Source organism: Coregonus lavaretus (genome assembly GCF_964263955.1).
Source record: "Coregonus lavaretus genome assembly, chromosome: 12".
In the NCBI taxonomy this organism is placed as follows: domain Eukaryota; kingdom Metazoa; phylum Chordata; class Actinopteri; order Salmoniformes; family Salmonidae; genus Coregonus; species Coregonus lavaretus.
Genome location: NC_139999.1, coordinates 20,610,579 through 20,632,897, shown reverse-complemented (window position 1 = coordinate 20,632,897; position 22,319 = coordinate 20,610,579). Strand labels below are relative to the sequence as shown.

Below are 22,319 nucleotides of genomic sequence, written 5' to 3'. Positions count from 1 at the left end.
CAGTTTGACATTATGGGGTATTGTGTGTAGGCCAGTGACACAAAATCTCAATTCAATCTATTTTAAACTCAGGCTGTAACACAACAAAATGTGGAAAAAGTCAAGGGGTGTGAATACTTTCTGAAGGCATTGTATGTTAGCATGTCAACAGAATGGTGCCCTGAGTATTTCCTATGAGCTTTTGTTAACTAGAAGAATGTAACCAATTTTGTGCATCTGTTCAACTCAAATCCGCTGGTCTTTGCCAAGTCTAACAGCTAAGGAAACTACAGTAACAGCTGTATAAGCAAAAAATATAAGTAAGACCAGCTGCTGACACGACCCCAGATGGGACAATATACAAAATAAAAAAACAAGTTCAAAACCTGTTACTTGCTGGGGTAGAGTTTCAGTGAGAGAAGACACAGGAGAGGACACACACAGTACACATACACACAGTACACACACACACACAGTACACACACACAGTACACACACAAACACACACAGTACACACACACACAGTACCTCTTCTCTGGCCTTGCCCCCGCTGGCTGCTGCTTTAGGCTGGAGCTGCATCACAGCTCCCAGCAGGGTAAACGCCTCATTCTGGGCAAAGCTGATGTTAGCATTGTCATGGAGACCAAAGATCTCAGGTGTGTCGTTGATGGGCAGGCCACGGATGTACGCCAGGTAGCCCTGAGAGACAAGCAAAATGGATATTAGTGGTTGTTGGTTGGGAATTAGCCAGTGTTTAATTGGTGCTTAACCAGACCAAACTAACCGTCTCATTCTCTGACCTTGATGTCGAGCTCAGTGTCGATCTGCCTGTAGACTCCGGAGGCGGAGTAGGCGTAGTCGGCACCGAGCACAGCAGGACAGTAGAAGTCCTCCAACACGTTGAGGATGCAGCGGCGGTCCCAGTCATCGGTCACACGGCCACCATAGTTGATCTCCCCTGCAGTGTACTTCAGAACCTGGACAGATGGAGTAGAGAACAAGTGCACAATCAATCACTGAGAGAACGCAGGCACACACACCAGAAAAAAAGGACACACTGAACCATACAAAAAATGCATAATCTTGCTAGAGGTATTTGTTTCAGCTGATAGTTCAAATATATGTAATAAGAATGACATTTCAATGACAATAGGAACCAATTTGGAATATTTGCAGTGTGTCAGACAGTGGACAAGAACGTGTGAAGTGTTACAGGGAGAGAAGAGAGATACGTTTTAGGACTGTAGACAGGAATAGTGGACAGTGGAGAATAGCTAAAAGAAAGGGATCAGAGATAAAAGAGTAGGATATGAGAGGAGAGAGAAGGAGAGGGGAGATGAAAAGAGAAATACTAAAGGAAAAGCTGGAAGAGAAGGAAGAGAGAGAGAGAGAGAAGAGAGAGAAGAGAGAGAGAGAGAGTGTCTTCCCCACCTTGTAGGGGATGTCCTGGTACTCATCCAGGAACATCTTGAGCTGGCTGATACAGATGCGCAGGTCACCGTCAGTGAACTCATACGGGATGTTGAACCCCAGTGGGCCGAACTTTCTGCGCTCAATGGCATTACCGTGGAACAGGCACAGAGACAGGAGCAAGGACTTAAGCTCTGCAGCCTGGAGAGGAGAGGAGGAACAGGGGACAGTGTTAGACGAGGGGTCTAGATATGTAGAGTTTTCCACTTGAATTACACAATACAGTCACAGTATAGTATGGGAGTGAGAGGAGCCAGACCCTGGTGCAGGTAGTGATGAAGTCATCATTCAGGCTTAGGTAGGTCTTCAACAGGTTGGCCTTGATGCCTCTGGGAGGCTCGATGGTCATCTTAGAGCCATTCTGCAGGATAGACACAGGGAACTTGTTGCTGGGCAGGCTAGTGAGCCACAGACGGAAATCCCGGTGTACCTGAAAAGGAATGAATAGGGTGTTGGCAGGTTTAAGAGTGAGAAAGGTTTCTACATCTCACTTTACTGTATATCTTCAGTTGTGTGTGTGTGTGTGTACTTCTAGGTGAGCCCACCTTATCTGGGTCAATGTTCTCAATGAGTCTCTCCATGGAGGGCATCCAGCTGGGTGCCAGGTGACAATTCTGGAAGAAGACCCACTTTCCCCTCTCCATGGCACTGTGCATCATGGCCTCAGCCCAGGGACCCTGGCACACAACCACAACACACAGGACCAGTTACACAGAGGTCTCAGATGATACCAACATGACAGTGAAATACTGTAGAGATCACCAGGCTTAGGTTCAAACCTCATGACTTTGAGCCTTAGCCTAACTCTGTCTGTCTCAGTTATTTCTCAGACTGGCTTGCACTCATTGTGATGGTGAATGTAGCACGTCTTTAGAAGGGGATACATACAGGACACAGAGTCCTAGTCCTCTGGCTAGAAATAGGCTGGTAATTATCACTGAGGTGGGGAGACTTAGCTTTTCTTAGCATGACAAATGAGAGTGACCTCATTGGGAGGACTAATTTACAGTGGGCTGTCCCATGGGTGTGAGGAGTGAGTTTCCCAGGCATTCCCCAGGCCCTGCTGACCTGCCCCTGGCCCAGGGAGATGGCACTCATCTTCTTGGAGAACTTCATGACGTCAGCAAACTTGTAGAGGTCAGCGGCAGGGTCGGTTCCGGGGGATAGGACGAAGATGAGGGGTGTGGAGGGGGATGACTCCTTAAATACAACAGACAGATCTGATGCCTGAGGGAGAGATGGAAGGAAGGAGGGAGTTAGGGAGGGAGTAAGGAGAGAGAGGTACAGTAAAGAAGGGTGTATGAGAAACATAAAATAAACAATGAGGTGACCTACATTGGGAAAAACTCTGATGAGTTTATATTGTAAATATTTAAACCAAATGGCTTTAGAATAAACCTGGTGGCAAAGTGTTTACACTGAGTTGGATACAGGGCAAACCAATTTATACCAAAGATGGCATTGACAGTGGCACTGAGGAAAATGCAACTTAGGATGTCTTCACTACCCGGGAAGGCAAAAGTGAAAAAGAGTTGGTACAGCACCTGTGGCTCTATGAAGCGCTGGCCCAGCTGAGCAGCCACAAAGTCCTGCAGGCCGTGAGTCATGCGGTCAGCCCTCAGGCAGCGCAGGATCAACAGCTTCTGGAAAGAGTCCAGTTGGGTGTTCCATTCCCCTGGGACCGGCTCCCTACACACACACGCACACATGCACGCACACCAGTCAGCAGTCAGTGTAGGTGTAATTTGCAGTATCTATTGACACACTGCAAACTAGCATGTGTTGTGTCTACACTCTTAGAAAAAAAGGTGCTATCTAGTCCTAAAGGCACTCAGTAATGGAAAGTGGCAGCTTGAGTAATAAAAAAAAGAACTTTGTCACACAACCCATTTGTAATGGGTAACTTAAATAATACTTGGGACATTGAGGATGTTTTATTTGTCTTTAAAGAAAAGTAGGAGATTGTTTAGTTCATGTTTTAAGTATCCCTATATTTCTGTTATTACGGTGCTATCACTCTGTTATGAGTACGCCTGCGCGGTAGTCTCTCTGTTGATGGACCTGGCCTGAGTGCAATGGCAACTGTGTACTGTGGAAATACAGTGAAGTAAACGTTGTTAAACTGGAACCTAGTCATTGTGTCATTTTGAGTTAACATCTAGAACCTAAAAGGGTTCTTCAGCTGTCCCCATAGGAGAACCCTTTGAAGAACCCTTTATGGTTCCAGTTAGAACCCTTTTGGGTTCAATCTAGAACCCTTTCAAAAGATGGTTCTACATGGAACCAAAAAGGGTTCTCCTATGGGGACAGCCAAATGAAGAACCCTTTTGGAACCCTTTTTCTAAGAGTGCAGGGTTGGCAGGCACAATATCAGTGGCACGGCAATCTGAGGTATCATGGCAAGGAAACAAAACATGAAGTGGACTGCATTTCTTGGCTATAGTACACAATATTTTACATAGGACCATAAAGTTCAGTCTGCTTGCTGTTTTCTTTTTTGCCATGGAAAATCGGGTATTGTGGTATTGCGATATGAGTATCGTGACAACCCTAGTTGTGTTTATAAGAAATTGAGCTTCTGTGTTCGTGTGTGTATACAGCACATCTCTGTGAATCTGGAAGGAAGTATTTGTGTGTGTGAAGACCTGTTTGGCTGGCTGCTGTCAAAGATCCTCTTGAAGGCCTTCATGTGTTTGGGGAAGCTCTCTGCCAGGCTGTTGAAGGTGGGCAAAGCGCTGAGGCCCAGGATGTCCTGCCAGGCACGCTCAGACAGCCACCTCACTGCAGGGTTGGTCAGCTGCTGCTGGGGCATGCCCCCCGCCAGCAGGTACCGCCACTCAGACTGGCAGGGGGAACACAAACAGAGTATGAGCACAGATACACTGTAAACACAATAATACAGACCAAAAACTAAACACCACCAGTTCCTCCTACCATATCGATCTTGTTCTCATTCATCATGATGCGAGCGCACAGCAGGAAGGCGAACATGAGCTTGTGCTTCTCAAACAGAGAGCGGCACACGTTGCTGTACAGGCTGAAGGTGAAGAACTCATTGATGTTAATGATCCTCTGCTCCACCGTGTCTAGGAGGGACACACAGGGCCAACACAATGGGAAAAGGAGCAGTTTATTAAGAGTTTATTTAGGGGGTTGGATATATTCATGCTACCTTTGGTGCTTAACAATACATGCTATAGAAAAGTGTTTGGCCAAGATTTTGACATTGCTGTGATGTTAGTAGTTAAGCATTCAGTTGTGAAAGGGTTGTCCTAAAATGTGTACAAATACAGTATGTATGTCTACATTTATGTGGGTGTGTGAGTTCTCTTTACCTGCTCTCTCGGAGTTGGCAATGCCCGACATGAAGATGCCCAGGAACCACTCCAGGGAGTACTGGTACATGGGGTCCACGTTGGACAGGTCCGACACGCAGAAGAAGAGGATCTGAGTACGCACAGCCACGGGGACATACTCCAGACGAGTGGCATCAATGTCCCGCTCTGTCTCCTCGGCCACCTTCACTTTGGCCTGACAATAACATCAGCCTTTGTTATGGTCATAGTGCCACATCAACGACTCAACAGTCGATTGAACAGTAACAGTATGTTCTTCGCAAAGGGGCAGAGTTAAAAATACATTTGGAAATAACATGTAAAAGCCTATTTTTGGGAAATCCAAAGGGGTCAAGTTGAAGTGTGGTGGTCACACTGCTCCCCGTGTCTGACCTGGATCTCTCCGGCCTTCATCTTGGAGGCGCCCAGCACCCGTATGAGTTCCTCATCGTCCACAGGGTTTCCCTCAGAGGAGCTGAGGCGGAACAGGATCTGGTCTTCTATCTCCTTCAGCTCCTGCTTCATACGAGCGTTACTCACTATCAGCTGGTTCTTAGCCTCCTCCAGGTCAGGCCTCTCCTCAGCCACCACCCGGCCCAGCAGCTGGTCCTCCAGACCACTACACACAGACACAGACACAGACACAGACAGACAAACACACACACACACACACACACACACACAGGGTCAGAGTTCAACCGGCCAGGGATTAGGGGCCAGTGTCTAAGTGAAGGTGGGTGAGCACAGCACCTGGAGGACAGGGTGAAGTTGATGAGGGTGACCTTAGTGGAGATCTCAGGGGAGTAGTGTGGGTTAGGTAGCTTGGTGGTGATGTACATCTTGAAGTCATCGTGGTAGGGAATGACAGCGTCTCCCAGCTTCAGAACTGTGCTGCCCTGCTGCTTGTACGTCTGAGGGCGACAACAAGCAACAACTGCAATGAGTTGACTTTATTGTGTGTTGACTGAGTGTCTTATCTACGTGTTATGTGCTCTAGGTAAGGACCTGTCGCAGTAGGACGGGTTCTAGAGCAGGGTCTAGTTCCTCTCCGACATTCTCTAGTAAGCAAGGCTTCCCGAAGCGAATGGCATTTTCCAGACTACGCAGGAAGTCCCGGTCACTCAGCTTCATCACGTCCAATCCATTGTCACGCTCCTGAGAGGAAGAAGGAAGCAGGGTTCAACCATCATGTCTAACCAACAGCTGCTGCATATACAGTGGCTTGCGAAAGTATTCACCCCCATGGCATTTTTCCTATTTTGTTGCCTTACAACCTGGGGGTTTGTATCATTTGATTTACACAACATGCCTACCACTTTGAAGATGCAAAATATTTTTTATTGTGAAACAAACAAGAAATAAGACTTGAGCATGCATAACTATTCACCCCCCCAAAGTCAATACTTTGTAGAGCCACCTTTTGCAGCAATTACAGCTGCAAGTCTCTTGGGGTATGTCTCTATAAGCTTGGCACATCTAGCCACTGGGATTTTTGCCCATTCTTCAAGGCAAAACTGCTCCAGCTCCTTCAATATGAATGGGTTCCGTTGGTGTACAGCAATCTTTAAGTCATACCACAGATTCTCAATTGGATTGAGGTCTGGGCTTTGACTAGGCCATTCCAAGACATTTAAATGTTTCCCCTTAAACCACTCGAGTGTTGCTTTAGCAGTATGCTTAGGCTCTTTGTCCTGCTGCAAGGTGAACCATCGCCCCAGTCTCAAATCTCTGGAAGACTGAAACAGGTTTCCCTCAAGAATTTCCCTGTTTTTAGCGCCATCCATCATTCCTTCAATTCTGACCAGTTTCCCAGTCCCTGCCGATGAAAAACATCCCCACAGCATGATGCTGCCACCACCATGCTTCACTGTGGGGATGGTGTTCTCGGGGTGATGAGAGGTGTTGGGTTTGCGCCAGGTTTTCCTAGATGGCCAAAAAGCTCAATTTTAGTCTCATCTGACCAGAGTACCTTCTTCCATATGTTTGGAGAGTCTCCCACATGCCTTTTGGCTAACACCAAATGTGTTTGCTTATTTTTTTCTTTAAGCAATGGCTTTTTTCTGGCCACTCTTCCAGTAAAGCCCAGCTCTGTGGAGTGTACGGCTTAAAGTGGTCCTATGGACAGATACTTTGCAGTTCCTTCAGGGTTATCTTTGGTCTCTTTGTTGCCTCTCTGATTAATGCCCTCCTTGCCTGGTCCATGAGTTTTGGTGGGCGGCCCTCTTTTGGCAGTTTTGTTGTAGTGCCATATTCTTTCTATTTTTTAATAATGGATTTAATGGTACTCCGTGGGATGTTCAAAGTTTCTGATATTTTTTTATAACCCAACCCTGATCTGTACTTCTCCACAACCTTGTCCCTGACCTGTTTGGAGAGCTCCTTGGTCTTCATGGTGCCGCTTGCTTGGTGGTGCCCCTTGCTTAGTGGTGTTGCAGACTCTGGGGCCTTTCAGAACAGGTGTATATATACTGAGGTCATGTGACAGATCATGTGACACTTAGATTGCACACATGTGGACTTTATTTAACTAATTATGTGACTTCTGAAGGTAATTGGTTGCACCAGATCTTATTTAGGGGCTTCATAGCAAAGGGGGTGAATACATATGCACGCACCAGTTTTCTGTTATTTATCTTTTTAGAATTTTTTGAAACAAGTTATTATTTTCATTTCACTTTACCAATTTGGACTATTTTGTGTATGTCCATTACATGAAATCCAAATAAAAATCCATTTAAATTACAGGTTGTAATGCAACAAAATAGGAAAAACACCAAGGGGGATGAATACTTTGCAAGGAAATACATGACCATATCCCCTGTTAAATACAGGTGTCTCATTACATACAGATGCTGAAATAAAACAACCTTTACTTACACAATGCAAAGCAGGACATTTTGGTTCTCTCTATTTTCTAAAGACACTATCTAAAGAAAGGCCCAAAGGAAGGAAGGTCCAAAAAATTGTCAAAGACTCCAGTCACCCAAGTCATAGACTGTTCTCTCTGCAACCTCACGGCAAGCGGTACCGGAGCACTAAGTCTAGGTCCAAAAGTCTCCTTAACTGCTTCTACCCCCAAGCCATAAGACTGCTAAACAATTAATCAAATGGCCACCCAGACTATTTGCAATGACACCCCCCCCCTTTGATTTTACACTGCTGCTACTCGCTGTTTATTATCGATGCATAGTCACTTTACCCCTACCTACATGTACAAATTACCTCGACTAACCTGTACCCCAGCACATTGACTCGGTACCGGTACCCCTGTATTAGCCTCGTTATTGTTATTTTATTGTGTAATTTTTTTTTTTTTATGTTTACTTTAGTTTATTAAGTAAATATTTTCTTAACTCTATTTTCTTAAAACTGCATTGTTGGTTAAGGGCTTGTAAGTAAGCATTTCACGGTAAGGTCTACACCTGTTGTATTCAGCGCATGTGACAAATACAATTTGATTTAATTTGAAAGCTGTGTAGTAATGGTTGTGGGTCATGAGAGTAGTAGCTCTATGGCTCCCTCTGTGGACTATGGTTGGAATCAGACCAGTGCACAGGAATCACAAAAGATTCTCACCATGTTTTTGACCCACTTATTGGCCTGTCCCTGTGGGTCGATGAAAAGAGCCCAGCGCTGAGAGTACTGTGTGATCACACCATTTTCCACCGACAGGTTATCCTTAGGCAGCCCTGTGATCTATACACACACACACGCACACATACATACACACATGCAAGATGGGATATTGGGATTATTTTACATAGCTATATTATTTGATACCCCGGGTCAGTCTGATATAGGATATTATGTTGTATCTGTGCTGGTAGTGTTGTGAGGGGTTCTGACCTGCCAGGAGCGGATCTTGACCTTGTCCCCCAGAGTGCTGATGAGGTTGGCCTCCTCTGTGTGGGGCACCCCCTGCTCTTTAAAGCCACGCAGCCACTCATCTGCCATGGAAGCCCGGTACTCTCCCTGACAAGGTCATATACAGACAGCACACCCAATCAACACATTGGTCATCCACGGGGCCTATTCTCTCCACAAAATACCTAAAAGCACTACTTACTGTGACAAAACTCTGACTAATACCACAGCATAACACATACATGTAACAATAGCACAACAACAGAGCAGCACTCACAGTAAAGGGTCCCAGGTAGGCCACATATCCTGCTGCTAGCAGCACGTCTCCTGACACGTTATTAACCATGTACTCCAGGTGCTGCACGGTCTCCCTCCAACGCACCTTCTCATCCGCTAGCCCTCCAATCAGCTGGAGAGACACACACAACACTCATAACATCAGCACCCACAGACACAGTAGACAACATTGAGTTATGCCTGATGTAAATAAATAGAGCATTGCAGAAATGACATTGGAAGGAAAATAAAAAACTGTTGTGTAAAATGAAACTATACAGTGACAGTGTAACAGTCAACAGTAGGGTTACAAATGGGGGAATATTACCAGTAAATGCACATAATATTTTTATATTTTAGGTAATTTTAATAACAAGTAAAATATATAAAATAATAAAATAAGATGTTTTTAATATGGAAAATAGAATCACAAAGCTGTGAAACATTATCCTAAGTATAACCCATCAACTAATTGAATACCGTTGCTGTCAATTAAAGAGTGACTTCCCCTAAGATGCAACTTCTCGTTTTGAAAATGGCCTATGTGGCATCGATATGAGTCAGAAACATTTATTATAGTGTCAAAATGTACTGCAAAGTGTAAATAGGATAATTCTGGTCATAAAGTCAGTCTCGTCCAAAATGGAGATTAGCGAGATGATAGGAAAAAATGGTATGTCATGGAATGAAGGGTACCGTAACAGTATTCCGTGGGTTGGGTTTATTTTAATTATGCCCACATGCCCACAGCTGGCAGCACCCAAGTAATCATCAATTCGGAGTGCAGCTGCACCGACCCGATCATAATGGCCATGGTCAATTTGGTTTGACATTCGATATCCCTATGGGGCAAGCTATAGACCATTAGTAAATTACACAATGTACACAGGACAATATTTTTAAAGGTTAATAGCTCCAAATTTCAATGAATTAAAAACCCTAATCAACTATACATTTTAGAAATTCATATACACATTTTGAAAGCATTTAATGAGACACCTAAAAGATGTGCAACAGGAATATGTCACGGATACAGCCGAGGCTGCCCCTCCTCCTCGCTCGGGCAGGCTTCGGCGTTCGTCGTCACCGGAGTACTAGCTGCCACCGATCGATGTTTCTGTGTCTCACTAGTCCTGTCTTTATTATTCACACCTGTTACTCATTAGGCTTATTAGTTTCCCTATATTACCTCTGTTTTCCCTCCTGGGTGTGTGCGTGATTGTTCTTTGTTAAGTCGTATGTTGAGCTGTTTGTTTTTGCCCTTCCCTGCGTGGAGGGTTTGCTATGGTTTACTTTGAGTCTAGTAAAGCCATTCATCTATCAGTTCTGTGTCCTGCACCTGATTCCGTTTCCCCACTTCACCCAGACGCTGACAGAATCACGCACCCATGCTGCAGAGACAAGGTTCGGCTCTGGATCAAGTGATCAACACCATGGATCGATGGGAAAGAGTTGGGTTTTCTACACCTCCTCCTTCGCCGATTTCTCCTCCATCAAGACCCTCAAAACCTGGGTCCAGTGGTATTCGGCTCTCGCTCCCGAGGGAATATGATGGGACAGCTGCCGGGTGTAAGGGTTTCCTGCTCCAGTTGGAGCTTTACCTGGCCACCATCCACCCAGCTCCCTCGGGATACGAGAGCGTGTCCGCCCTCATCTCCTGTCTGTCGGGCAGAGCCCTGGAATGGGCCAACGCGGAGTGGGGTGGAATAGACGCTGAGTCCGTTTGTTATGAGGATTTTACCCGCCGTTTCCGGGCAGTATTCGATCATCCGCCTGAGGGGAGAGCGGCGGGGGAGCGTCTGTTTCACCTCAGCCAGGGAAGGAGGAGCGCACAGGAATACGCCCTGGATTTCAGGACACTGGCAGCCAGCGCGGGATGGAATGAGAGGGCCCTGATTGATCACTACCGATGCAGTCTACGGGAGGACGTTCGTCGGGAGCTGGCCTGCAGGGACACTAATCTTAACCTGGACCAGCTGGTAGATTTATCGATCCGGCTGGATAACCTGTTGGCTACCCGCGGACGTCCAGATTAGGGTCCATCCAGTCCATCCCCCAGCATGTCCGAGTCCACACTTATGGAGCTTGGAGGTGCTGATGCGGAGAGAACGGGCAAGGGGGTGGTCTCCTGCACCAACTGTGGTCGCAGAGGACACACTGCGGGCCGGTGCAGGAGAAGACCCTCATGGAATCGAGGCAGCAGGCAGGGTTCTGGGGGACCATCCCCGGTGAGCAGGCACCAAACTCACCCAGAGCTCCCTGTTGCTCACATGATGGTAAATGTTATTTTTCCTGAGTTTTCCCCACATTCCCAGCATAGGGCGCTCGTAGATTCCGGCGCAGCTGGGAATTTCATGGATAGACTGGTTGCGCATAGATTAGGGATTCCTATATTGCCTTTAGATGTGCCCTTCCCCATACGTGCCCTAGATAGTCGCCCGTTAGGGTCAGGTATGGTTAGGGAGGTCACAGTTCCACTCCGGATGGAGACACAGGGGGGTCATGAGGAGAGAATTAGTCTCTTCCTTATTGATACTCCTGCTTTTCCCGTGGTGCTGGGCCTTCCCTGGCTAGCCACCCATGACCCCAGTATTTCGTGGCAACAGAGGGCTCTGAAGGGATGGTCACCTCAGTGCTCGGGAAGGTGTGTAGGTGTTTCCGTAGGGGCAACCACGGTGGAGAGTCCAAACCATGTCTCCCCAATGCACATTCCCTCAGAATATGCCGATTTGGCTCTCGCCTTCTGTAAAAAGAAGGCGACTCAATTACCACCCCATCGACGAGGGGATTGTGCGATAGATCTCCGTGAGGGCGCTGCACTTCCAAGGAGTCACGTGTATCCTCTGTCACAGGAGGAGACGGTGGCTATGGAGACATATGTCACCGAATCTCTGGGACAGGGATACATTCGGCCCTCCACTTCCCCTGCCTCCTCGAGTTTCTTTTTTGTGAAGAAAAAGGATGTAGGTTTACGCCCGTGCATTGACTATCGAGGTCTAAATCAGATAACTGTAAAATACAGCTATCCTCTTCCTCTCATTGCTAGTATGACGGAGTCATTGCACGGGGCGCGCTTCTTCACAAAATTGGACCTCAGGAGCGCGTACAATCTGATCAGTATCCAGGAGGGGGACGAGTGGAAGACGGCATTTAGTACCACCTCTGGTCACTATGAGTACCTCGTCATGCCGTACGGGTTGATGAATGCTCCCTCAGTCTTTCAATCCTTTGTCGATGAGATTTTCAGGGACCTGCACGGACAGGGTGTAGTGGTGTATATAGATGATATTCGCATCTACTCCGCTACACGAGCCGAGCATGTGTCCCTGGTGCGCAAGGTGCTTGGTAGACTGTTGGAGCATGACCTGTACATTAAGGCTGAGAAATGTCTGTTCTTCAAACAGTCCGTCTCCTTCTTAGGATACCGCCTGTCAGAGTCAGGGGTCGAGATGGAGTGTGACCGCATTTCAGCCATGCGTAATTGGCTGACTCCTACCACGGTAAAGGAGGTGCAGCGATTTTTGGGTTTTTCCAACTACTACCGGAGATTTTTCCAGGGCTTTGGCTAGGTAGCAGCTCCCATAACCTCTTTACTAAAGGGCGGATCGGTGCGCCTGCAGTGGTCAGCTGAGGCGAACAGGGCTTTTGGTCAGCTGAAGGCGCTGTTCACCACGGCTCCCGTGCTGGCTCATCCGGATCCTTCCTTGCAATTCATAGTCGAGGTGGACGTGTCCGAGGCGGGGATAGGAGCTGCACTGTCTCAGCACTCGGGTACGCCTCCCAAACTCCGCCCCTGTGCTTTCTTCTCGAAGAAGCTCAGCCCGGCGGAGCAAAACTATGACGTGGGGGATCGGGAGCTGTTAGCTGTTGTGAAAGCTCTTAAGGTGTGGAGACATTGGCTTAAGGGGGCTAAACACCCTTTTCTCATTTCGACTGACCACCGCAATCTGGAGTACATACGGGCAGCGAGGAGACTGAATCCTCGTCAGGCAAGGTGGGCCATGTTTTTCACGCGTTTTGTGTTCACCCTATCATATAGACCAGGTTCCCAGAATGCTAAGGCAGACGCTCTGTCCCGGCTGTGTGACTCAGAGGATCGGACCAGGGAGACTACTCCCATACTTCCGGCTTCTTGTCTGGTGGCACCGGTGGTATGGGAGGTTGACGCGGACATCGAGCGGGCATTACACAGAGCCCACTCCCCCCCAGTGTCCAGTGGGTCATGCGTATGTTCCGTCCGAGGTTTGCAATCGTTTGATTTATTGGGCTCACACGTCACCCTCTTCTGGCCATCCTGGCATTGGTCGGACAGTGCGCTGTCTTAGTGGGAAGTCCTGGTGGCCTACCTTAGCTCAGGACGTGAGGGTTTATGTTTCTTCCTGTTCGGTGTGCGCCCAGTGCAAGGCACCTAGACACCTGCCCAGAGGTAAATTACAACCTCTCCCCGTTCCACAGCGGCCGTGGTCACACCTATCGGTGGACTTTGTTACGGATCTTCCTCCGTCACAGGGTAACACCACAATCCTGGTCGTTGTGGATCGGTTTTCTAAGTCCTGTCGTCTCATTCATTTGCCCGGTCTCCCTACTGCCCTACAGACCGCAGAGGCCCTGTTTACACACGTCTTCCGGCACTGCGGGGTGCCAGAAGATATAGTGTCTGATCGGGGTCCCCAGTTCACATCGAGGGTCTGGAAGGCATTTATGGACCATCTGGGGGTCTCGGTCAGCCTGACCTCAGGTTTTCACCCCGAGAGTAATGGGCAGGTGGAGAGAGTAAACCAGGATGTTGGTAGGTTTCTGATGTCGTATTGCCAGGACCGGCAGGGGGATTGGTCAGTTTACATCCCCTGGGCAGAGATGGCACAAAATTCCCTCCGCCACTCCTCCACTGACCTGTCTCCCTTTTAGTGTGTACTAGGTTACCAGCCAGTCCTGGCACCGTGGCATCAGAGCCAGATCGAGGCACCTGCGGTGGATGAATGGTTTCGCCGCTCGGAGGAAACATGGAACGCAGCTGGAGCCGCGCATCGGGGGGGGGGGGGGTACTGTCACGGATACAGCCGAGGCTGCCCCTCCATGTACGCCTGCAAAGGGCGATTAGGAGACAGAAGGCGAGTGCCGACCGCCACCGCAGTGAGGCTCCGGTTTATGCACCGGGGGACCGGGTCTGGCTCTCGACCCGAAACCTGCCCCTTCGCCTAACCTGCCGGAAGCTTGGTCGGTGGTTTGTGGGGCCCTTCAAAGTCCTGAGGAGGTTGAACGAGGTTTGTTATAGGTTACAGCTCCCCCCTGATTACCGTATTAACCCCTCATTCCATGTGTCTCTCCTCAGGCCGGTAGTAGCTGGTCCGCTCTAGGAGTCCGAGGTGCGGGAGGTTCCTCCGGCCCCATTGGACATTGAGGGGGCACCGGCGTACTCGGTCCGTTCCATCATGGATTCGAGGCGTCGGGTTGGAGGCCTGCAGTATCTCGTGGAGTGGGAGGGGTACGGTCCGGAGGAACGGAGCTGGGTTCCCAGGAGGGACATCCTCGATCCCTCCTTGTTAAGGGAGTTCCATCGTCGTCATCCAACTCCACGTCCTCATGGCCGTCCCCGAGGCCGGTGTCGACGCACGGCTGGAGCCGCGCATCGGGGGGGGGGGGGGGGGGGGGGTACTGTCACGGATACAGCCGAGGCTGCCCCTCCTCTTCGCTCAGGCAGGCTTCGGTGTTCGTCGTCAACGGAGTACTAGCTGCCACCGATCGATGTTTCTGTCTCACTAGTCCTGTCTTTATTATTCACACCTGTTACTCATTAGGCTTATTAGTTTCCCTATATTACCTCTGTTTTCACTCCTGGGTGTGTGTGTGATTGTTCTTTGTTAAGTCATATGTTGAGCTGTTTGTTTTTGACCTTCCCTGCGTGGAGGGTTTGCTATGGTTTACTTTGAGTCTAGTAAAGCCATTCATCTATCAGTTCTGTGTCCTGCGCCTGATTCAGTTTCCCCACTTCACCCAGACGCTGACAGAATATATTGTCCCATTTACATTGTGTAATTTATTGACGGTTCCTAACTACAGTTGAAGTCGGAAGTTTACATACACCTTAGCCGAATACATTTAAACTCAGTTTTTCACAATTCCTGACATTTAATCCTAGTAAAAATTCCCTGTCTTAGGTCAGTTAGGATCACCACTTTATTTTAAAAATGTGAAATGTCAGAATAATAGTAGAGAGAATGATTTATTTCAGCTTTTATTTCTTTCATCACATTCCCAGTGGGTCAGAAGTTTACATACACTCAATTAGTATTTGGAAGCATTGCCTTTAAATTGTTTAACTTGGGTCAAACGTTTCGGGTAGCCTTCCACAAGCTTCCCACAATAAGTTGGGTGAATTTTGGCCCATTCCTCCTGACAGAGCTGGTGTAACTGAGTCAGGTTTGTAGGCCTCCTTGCTCGCACATGCTTTTTCAGTTCTGCCCACAAATGTTCTATAGGATTGAGGTCAGGGCTTTGAGATCGCCACTCCAATACCTTGACTTTGTTGTCCTTAAGCCATTTTGCCACAACTTTGGAAGTATGCTTGGGGTCATTGTCCATTTGGAAGACCCATTTGCGACCAAGCTTTAACTTCCTTACTGATGTCTTGAGATATATCCACATAATTTTCCTTCCTCATGATGCCATCTATTTTGTGAAGTGCACCAGTCCCTGCTGCAGCAAAGCACCCCCACAGCATGATGCTGCCACCCCCGTGCTTCACGGTTGGGATGGTGTTCTTCGGCTTGCAAGCATCCCTCTTTTTCCTCCAAACATAACGATGGTGGTTATGGCCAAACAGTTCTATTTTTGTTTCATCAGACCAGAGGACATTTCTCCAAAAAGTACAATCTTTGTCCCCATGTGCAGTTGCAAACCGTAGTCTGGCTTTTTTATGGCGGTTTTGGAGCAGTGGCTTCTTCCTTGCTGAGCGGCCTTTCAGGTTATGTCGATATAGGACTCGTTTTACTGTGGATATAGATACTTTTGTACCTGTTTCCTCCAGCATCTTCACAAGGTCCTTTGCTGTTGTTCTGGGATTGATTTGCACTTTTCGCAGTCAAAGCTATTCGCTGCTCTGGCACCCAAATGGTGGAACAAGCTCCCCCACGACGCCAGGACAGCGGAGTCACTGACCACCTTCCGGAGACACTTGAAACCCTACCTCTTTAAGGAATACCTGTAATAGTATAAAGTAATCCTTCTTCCCCCACCCCCCATTAAAATTAAAATAAATAAAATAAAAGGTGGTTGTCCCACTGGCTTTCATAAGTTGAATGCACCAATTTGTAAGTCGCTCTGGATAAGAGCGTCTGCTAAATGATGTAAATGTAAATGTAAGTACGTTCATCTCTAGGAGACAGAACGCGTCTCCTTCCTGAGCAGTATGACGGCTGCGTGGTCCCATGGTGTTTATACTTGCATACTATTGTTTGTACAGATGAACGTGGTACCTTCAGGCGTTTGGAAATTGCTCCCAAGGATGAACCAGACTTGTGGAGGTCTACAATTTATTTTCTGAGGTCTTGGCTGATTTATTTTTGTTTTTCCCATGATGTCAAGCAAAGAGGCACTGAGTTTATATATATCCACAGGTACACCTCCAATTGACTCAAATGATGTCAATTAGCCTATCAGAAGCTTCTAAAGCCATGACATCATTTTCTGGAATTTTCCAAGCTCTTTAAAGGCACAGTCAACTTAGTGTATGTAAACTTCTGACCCACTGGAATTGTGATACAGTGAATTATAAGTGAAATAATCTGTCTGTAAACAATTGTTAATTACTTGTGTCATGCACGAAGTTGATGTCCTAACCGACTTGCCAAAACTATAGTTTGTTAACAAGAAATCTGTGGAGTGGTTGAAAAACAAGTTTTAATGACTCCAACCTAAGTGTATGTAAACTTCCGACTTCAACTGTATCCCCAGAGATAGGCTATCCAAAGTCAAACCAACTTTGCCACAGTCGCACACCAGCTGGGTGAAGCTAATTCCCACCCGCTAACACACACAAGAGACACCCACATCAAACCACACCTCGAAACCAACTCACGTTTGAATTCAGTCATGGCCGCTAGCATTTCTTAATAAACCAAACGAGGCCAAATCAGGAAGTGGAGTCGCCCTTTAAGTATGTCAACATATCTCTGCTGTAAATGTTTCGGGGCCAGTTGTGAAATAAGTCAATAGTTGGAAGAGTTGCAGAATTCATTGCAATTACATTAGAAGTCTTTAGATGTTTTTTCATTAATTAGGCTATTTTGCAGTGCTTTGAGCCGGAACAGGATCCGTCACCTCTCCGTTTTGGACTGTTTCTTTCCGTAACCTATATGCCAGGATCCGGTACTTCTCGAGGCATGAAAAATAATTTTCACTGTTTGAAATGTAAAGATTCAAATAAAAGTGATCAGAGTTCATTTGAGTTGCTTCCTCTAATTCTGCTGCCCGCAAAAAAAAAAGTACATGTGAAAATGTAGTATTTTTAGCCCACGTCTGATATTCTAGAATTGATTATGGTTGGGCCGGCCCAGGTTTATGGTTTGCGCAACATTGTAACCTAGAGACCAACGCGTGGCCGTTGCTGTGGTGAGAGAGAAGTGTGCCTGTATCCCTTACAGAACTAGAATGAGATACACCCATAATACACTTTCTATGATCTCTCTCCCTCTCTCTGCTCTGATAGAGCGAGATAGGCTTTTGGCACTAGCACATCGGCCAGTGAGCTGTGCATCATTGAGTGAGTCAGTGAAAGTGGAACGTTTTTTAGGACTATATGGGCGGCAGGTAGCTTAGTGGTTAAGAGCGTTGTGCCAGTAACCGAAAGGTCGCTGGTTCTAATCCCCGAGCCCACTAGGTGAAAAATCTGTCGATGTGCCCTTGAGCAAGGCACTTAACCCTAATTGCTCCTGTAAGTCGCTCTGGATAAGAGCGTCTGCTAAATGACCAATTATTATTATTATTACTATAATTTCCTCATATTGTACAATATGTGTCTCCACACACCTAGGCCTAGGCTATTCATGGATTCAAGACATGGTCGTTTTCAATCGATCTCATATTCTCAGTTTGTCAGTGTTAAAGGAGTCTGTCATTTCGATCATTTTTGCAGTATTAAAAAATATTCTGCAGCCATATAAATTGGCATAGAATTGCATGCTATGCGTTTACACCGGGCACATTTTTTCCAGAACCTAGGCTACAAAACCTTTTTCCCATGTGTGCAACCTCTGAAAGTGCCTCTGCCTACTATACGCCACTACACAAATGCGATGATATGCATGCAATGTTTTATTCTAAAGGTGATTTTTTTTCATGCGTTCTGGTACCTCAGAGCTCCTCAGGTCACTCTCCTCTCGCGCTCATTTTTGTTCCGGCACCTCCCAATTTACAAATTAAGTCCTGCTACTTTCTCCTGAACCATATGGTCTATCTACCAGAAAATCATGGACAACATGGACACAGATATAAATAAATAAAAAATATATTTTTAATATATTACTCAAGTTGAAATTACCAAAATTTCAAACCAGGTGCAGGATTATCAAAATTACCAGTTAATTACCCAGATAAATAAAAATATCTGGTAATTTTGGTAAATTTTGGTAAAAATCCAAGTCAACAGTGTTTGGTCTGGCCTCTATTTCCTTTTAGATTTGTCCTGCACCTGCCAAGTCAGTGCAAATATGTGTGTTGCTATCAGTGAACTTTGTCTCCCTCTCTCTCTCTGACCTTGTCTGCGCGGACCAAGCGGTTCTCACACAGCTGGCACTTGTTGTCCAGCTCGTCCCTCTTGGCCAGACAGTCGTGGTACTTTGCCTGCAGCGTGGTGATGCCCTCCTCCACCTGTGCCAGCTTCTCATTGGCATCGTCCAGGATGAGCTGGGTCACAGCCAGGTCCTCCTGGGCCTCCTGCAGAGCTTTCTGCACACACACACACACACACACACACACACACACACACACACACACACACACACACACACACACACACACACACACACACAGAGACACACAGGAATGAAAGATACACATATCAACACTCACATAAATTCATTTACAGATGCAATAGTCTTGTTGTACAAGAGAGGGCAGCATTTAAAGCAAATAAATTCATACCCTTTTAGGCTCCACACCCTTGGCCACAAAGTGGTACACGTGCATGGCTCGCACCCATTGGCAGATGGAGGTGCAGGCCTTGGACACCTTGGCAATGTTGGCTGGCTGGAACTCTTCGTTATCAATGTAGGGTTGTACTAATTTGATCACGGAGTCTGGGATATTTTCCTACAGAGGAGATCAGTGCCAAAATGATTCCTGTCAAAAAGCTCTCTTTAAACTGAAAGAAAGTGAAAAGCTATCACACAAAATACTAACAAACAGCCTAACATCCAAAACATCCTGTACAAATGTTTGGGATAACGTGTCCTCAGGACACTGACATACTTTGTCAAATTTGAAGAGGCCCTCTAGGAACTTTCCGGGGTCCTGCAGCAGGCCCTTGCCAGGCTCCCAGTAGTCGTCCACCTTGGTGCCCGGCTTCTCTCCAGCCACCTTCTTAGGCTTGATGGACCTCATGATGCACACAGCCTCTATCACCAGCTTCACCCCATGGGGCGGGCGCTGCATGGCCCTCACCTAGAGAAACCGAGCCCCAGTCACACCATTACATAGAGTACAACAACCCTCATACAGTACTGAGCAATCTGGGAAAAACTACAAGCCAAAAGTACAAGTACAACCATCACTGGGCAAAATAATGTCACCTCAACAACGTCGTTCTTGTTGAGTGACTTGAGGCTGGTGAGGGCGGCGTCTAGAGCTGGCAGCGCTTCATCCAGGTCTTTCTGGGCGTCTTCAGCGATGGCCCCGGCCACACACGCTTTCTGTGAGGCTTTGGCTTCCTCTGCCTGCACCGCCGTACGGGTCTCCTCTGCTACCACGGTGTCTACCTGTCAACACACACACACACATACACACACACACTTAGAGATCAACGTACATAATTCATGTGCTATATAAAGAATACAGCATACGCAGGCGTTTGAAGAGCCTGATGAGGTTTCCTGGTCTAAGTTACCTTGATCTTCTCCATGGTGATCACTGTGTCCTTGGCAGCTTCCTCCAGCAGAGGCCTCATCATCTCCAGCTCCTCCTGCATCTTACTCACATCCTCTGCAGTCCTCAATAGCTACAGACACACACACACACACAAACACACACAGATACAGTCAAATCACACGGTTAATCGCAGTCCCGTATGAACACAGACACACATTTAAAGCAACACACAAAATAGATTTGAAGCAAAAGATGCAGAATAGAAGAAATACAAAAACATTGTAGCATTGAGGGTTCCTCCTCTCACCTTGTCCAGGCCAGTCTTCATGCGCTGCCGGGCACTGTGTAGCTCCTGTTTCTTGCGGCCGATGAGAGCGGAGAAGATTGCGAGCAGCTCCAGATAGCTCTTGGGCGTGACATAGTTGTATCTGGACAGCTCAGCCAGGTACTGCGCACATTTCCTGGCTACCATCTGGTGGATCTCCACACACATCATAATCTAGATAGGCACACAACGGTGGTGAGGGGAGGCTGGCAGGAGACAAGAACACAAACACAAACACAAACACTCTCTCTGCTTCTCCTCACCAGGCCTTTCATTGCGGTGGGGCTGGCCTCCAGCTCTGGCAGCTCGTAGAGGAAGGAGGCAGCCACAGACTGGAGGGCCTCCTCTGGCCAGGCACTGAACCAGTCTATAGTGCAGCAGGTCACCAGAGATGGGAACTGTCTGAGCCGTGCACGGAACACCTCCCCTATAGGACTAGACATGGGGAGAGGAGGAAAAGAGGCAAGGAGGAGGGGCGCGGTGAGGAAGGGAGAGGTGGAGAGAAGATAGGTGAGGAAGGGAGAGGTGGAGAGAAGATAGGTAAGGAACGGAGAGGTGGAGAGAAGATAGGTGAGGAACGGAGAGGTGGAGAGAAGATAGGTTAGGAAGGGAGAGGTGGAGAGGTGGAGAGAAGATAGGTGAGGAACGGAGAGGTGGAGAGAAGATAGGTGAGGAACGGAGAGGTGGAGAGAAGATAGGTGAGGAACGGAGAGGTGGAGAGAAGATAGGTGAGGAAGGGAGAGGTGGAGAGGTGGAGAGAAGATAGGTGAGGAATGGAGAGGTGGAGAGAAGATAGGTGAGGAACGGAGAGGTGGAGAGAAGATAGGTGAGGAACGGAGAGGTGGAGAGAAGATAGGTGAGGAAGGGAGAGGTGGAGAGGTGGAGAGAAGATAGGTGAGGAACGGAGAGGTGGAGAGAAGATAGGTGAGGAACGGAGAGGTGGAGAGGTGGAGAGAAGATAGGTGAGGAACGGAGAGGTGGAGAGAAGATAGGTAAGGAACGGAGAGAAGACAGGTGAGGAACGGAGAGGTGGAGAGAAGATAGGTTAGGAACGGAGAGGTGGAGAGAAGATAGGGGAGGAACGGAGAGGTGGAGAGAAGATGTGTGAGGGAAGAGATGGAAGTGAGGTAAAAAAAACAAAAAGGGGGTGGAGAGATGTAAAGAGAACTGAGTAGAGGTTCAAGTTATCTAATGTACCCTTCAGATGCTGTGAGTGAGCAGTTCAGTTCAAGTTCAAGTTTTATTGTCACATGCACAAGAACAGTGAAATGCTTCACTTGCAAGCTCTACCCAACAGTGCAGTAATAAATATCAAAACAATATAACTAATACAAATACAACTATATACAGTTGAAGTCGGAAGTTTGCATACACTTAGGTTGGAGTCATTAAAACTTGTTTTTCAACCACTCCACAAATGTCTTGTTAACAAACTATACTTTTGGCAAGTCGGTTAGGACATCTACTTCGTGCATGACACAAGTAATTTTTACAACAATTGTTTACAGACAGATTATTTCACCAGTGGGTCAGAAGTTTACATACACTAAGTTGACTGTGCCTTTAAAGAGCTTGGAAAATTCCAGAAAATGATGTCATGGCTTTAGAAGCTTCTGATAGGCTAATTGACATCATTTGAGTCAATTGGAGGTGTACCTGTGGATGTATTTCAAGGCCTACCTTCAAACTCAGTGCCTCTTTGCTTGACATCATGGGAAATCTAAAGAAATCAGCTAAGACCTCAGAAAATAAATTGCAGACCTCCACAAGTCTGGTTCATCCTTTGGAGCAATTTCCAAACGCCTGAAGGTACCACGTTCATCTGTACAAACAATAGTACGCAACTATAAACTCCATGGGACCACGTAGCTGTCATACTGCTCAGGAAGGAGACACGTTCTGTCTCCTAGAGATGAACGTACTTTGGTGCGAAAAGTGCAAATCAATCCCAGAACAACAGCAAAGGACCTTGTGAAGATGCTGGAGGA

General features: G+C 47.2%; 1 protein-coding gene across 1 annotated transcript in view; it reads right to left on the bottom strand.

Moving 5' to 3' along the window:
* The window catches only part of dnah1 (dynein, axonemal, heavy chain 1), a gene marked incomplete at both ends in the record, with an annotated part of 52,200 nt that overhangs the window by 5,462 nt on the left and 24,419 nt on the right, over positions 1-22,319 (bottom strand). The window contains 23 exons of the mRNA XM_084173024.1: positions 508-678; positions 780-956; positions 1,411-1,590; positions 1,709-1,879; positions 1,995-2,126; positions 2,518-2,676; positions 2,994-3,138; positions 4,095-4,291; positions 4,384-4,535; positions 4,785-4,980; positions 5,178-5,403; positions 5,535-5,695; positions 5,790-5,939; positions 8,361-8,480; positions 8,631-8,756; positions 8,926-9,057; positions 18,678-18,869; positions 19,065-19,232; positions 19,392-19,583; positions 19,712-19,897; positions 20,026-20,136; positions 20,314-20,505; positions 20,595-20,766. Coding sequence (XP_084029150.1) covers positions 508-678; positions 780-956; positions 1,411-1,590; positions 1,709-1,879; positions 1,995-2,126; positions 2,518-2,676; positions 2,994-3,138; positions 4,095-4,291; positions 4,384-4,535; positions 4,785-4,980; positions 5,178-5,403; positions 5,535-5,695; positions 5,790-5,939; positions 8,361-8,480; positions 8,631-8,756; positions 8,926-9,057; positions 18,678-18,869; positions 19,065-19,232; positions 19,392-19,583; positions 19,712-19,897; positions 20,026-20,136; positions 20,314-20,505; positions 20,595-20,766 — 3,808 coding nt within the window. The remainder of the gene's footprint in view (positions 1-507; positions 679-779; positions 957-1,410; positions 1,591-1,708; positions 1,880-1,994; positions 2,127-2,517; positions 2,677-2,993; positions 3,139-4,094; positions 4,292-4,383; positions 4,536-4,784; positions 4,981-5,177; positions 5,404-5,534; positions 5,696-5,789; positions 5,940-8,360; positions 8,481-8,630; positions 8,757-8,925; positions 9,058-18,677; positions 18,870-19,064; positions 19,233-19,391; positions 19,584-19,711; positions 19,898-20,025; positions 20,137-20,313; positions 20,506-20,594; positions 20,767-22,319) is intronic.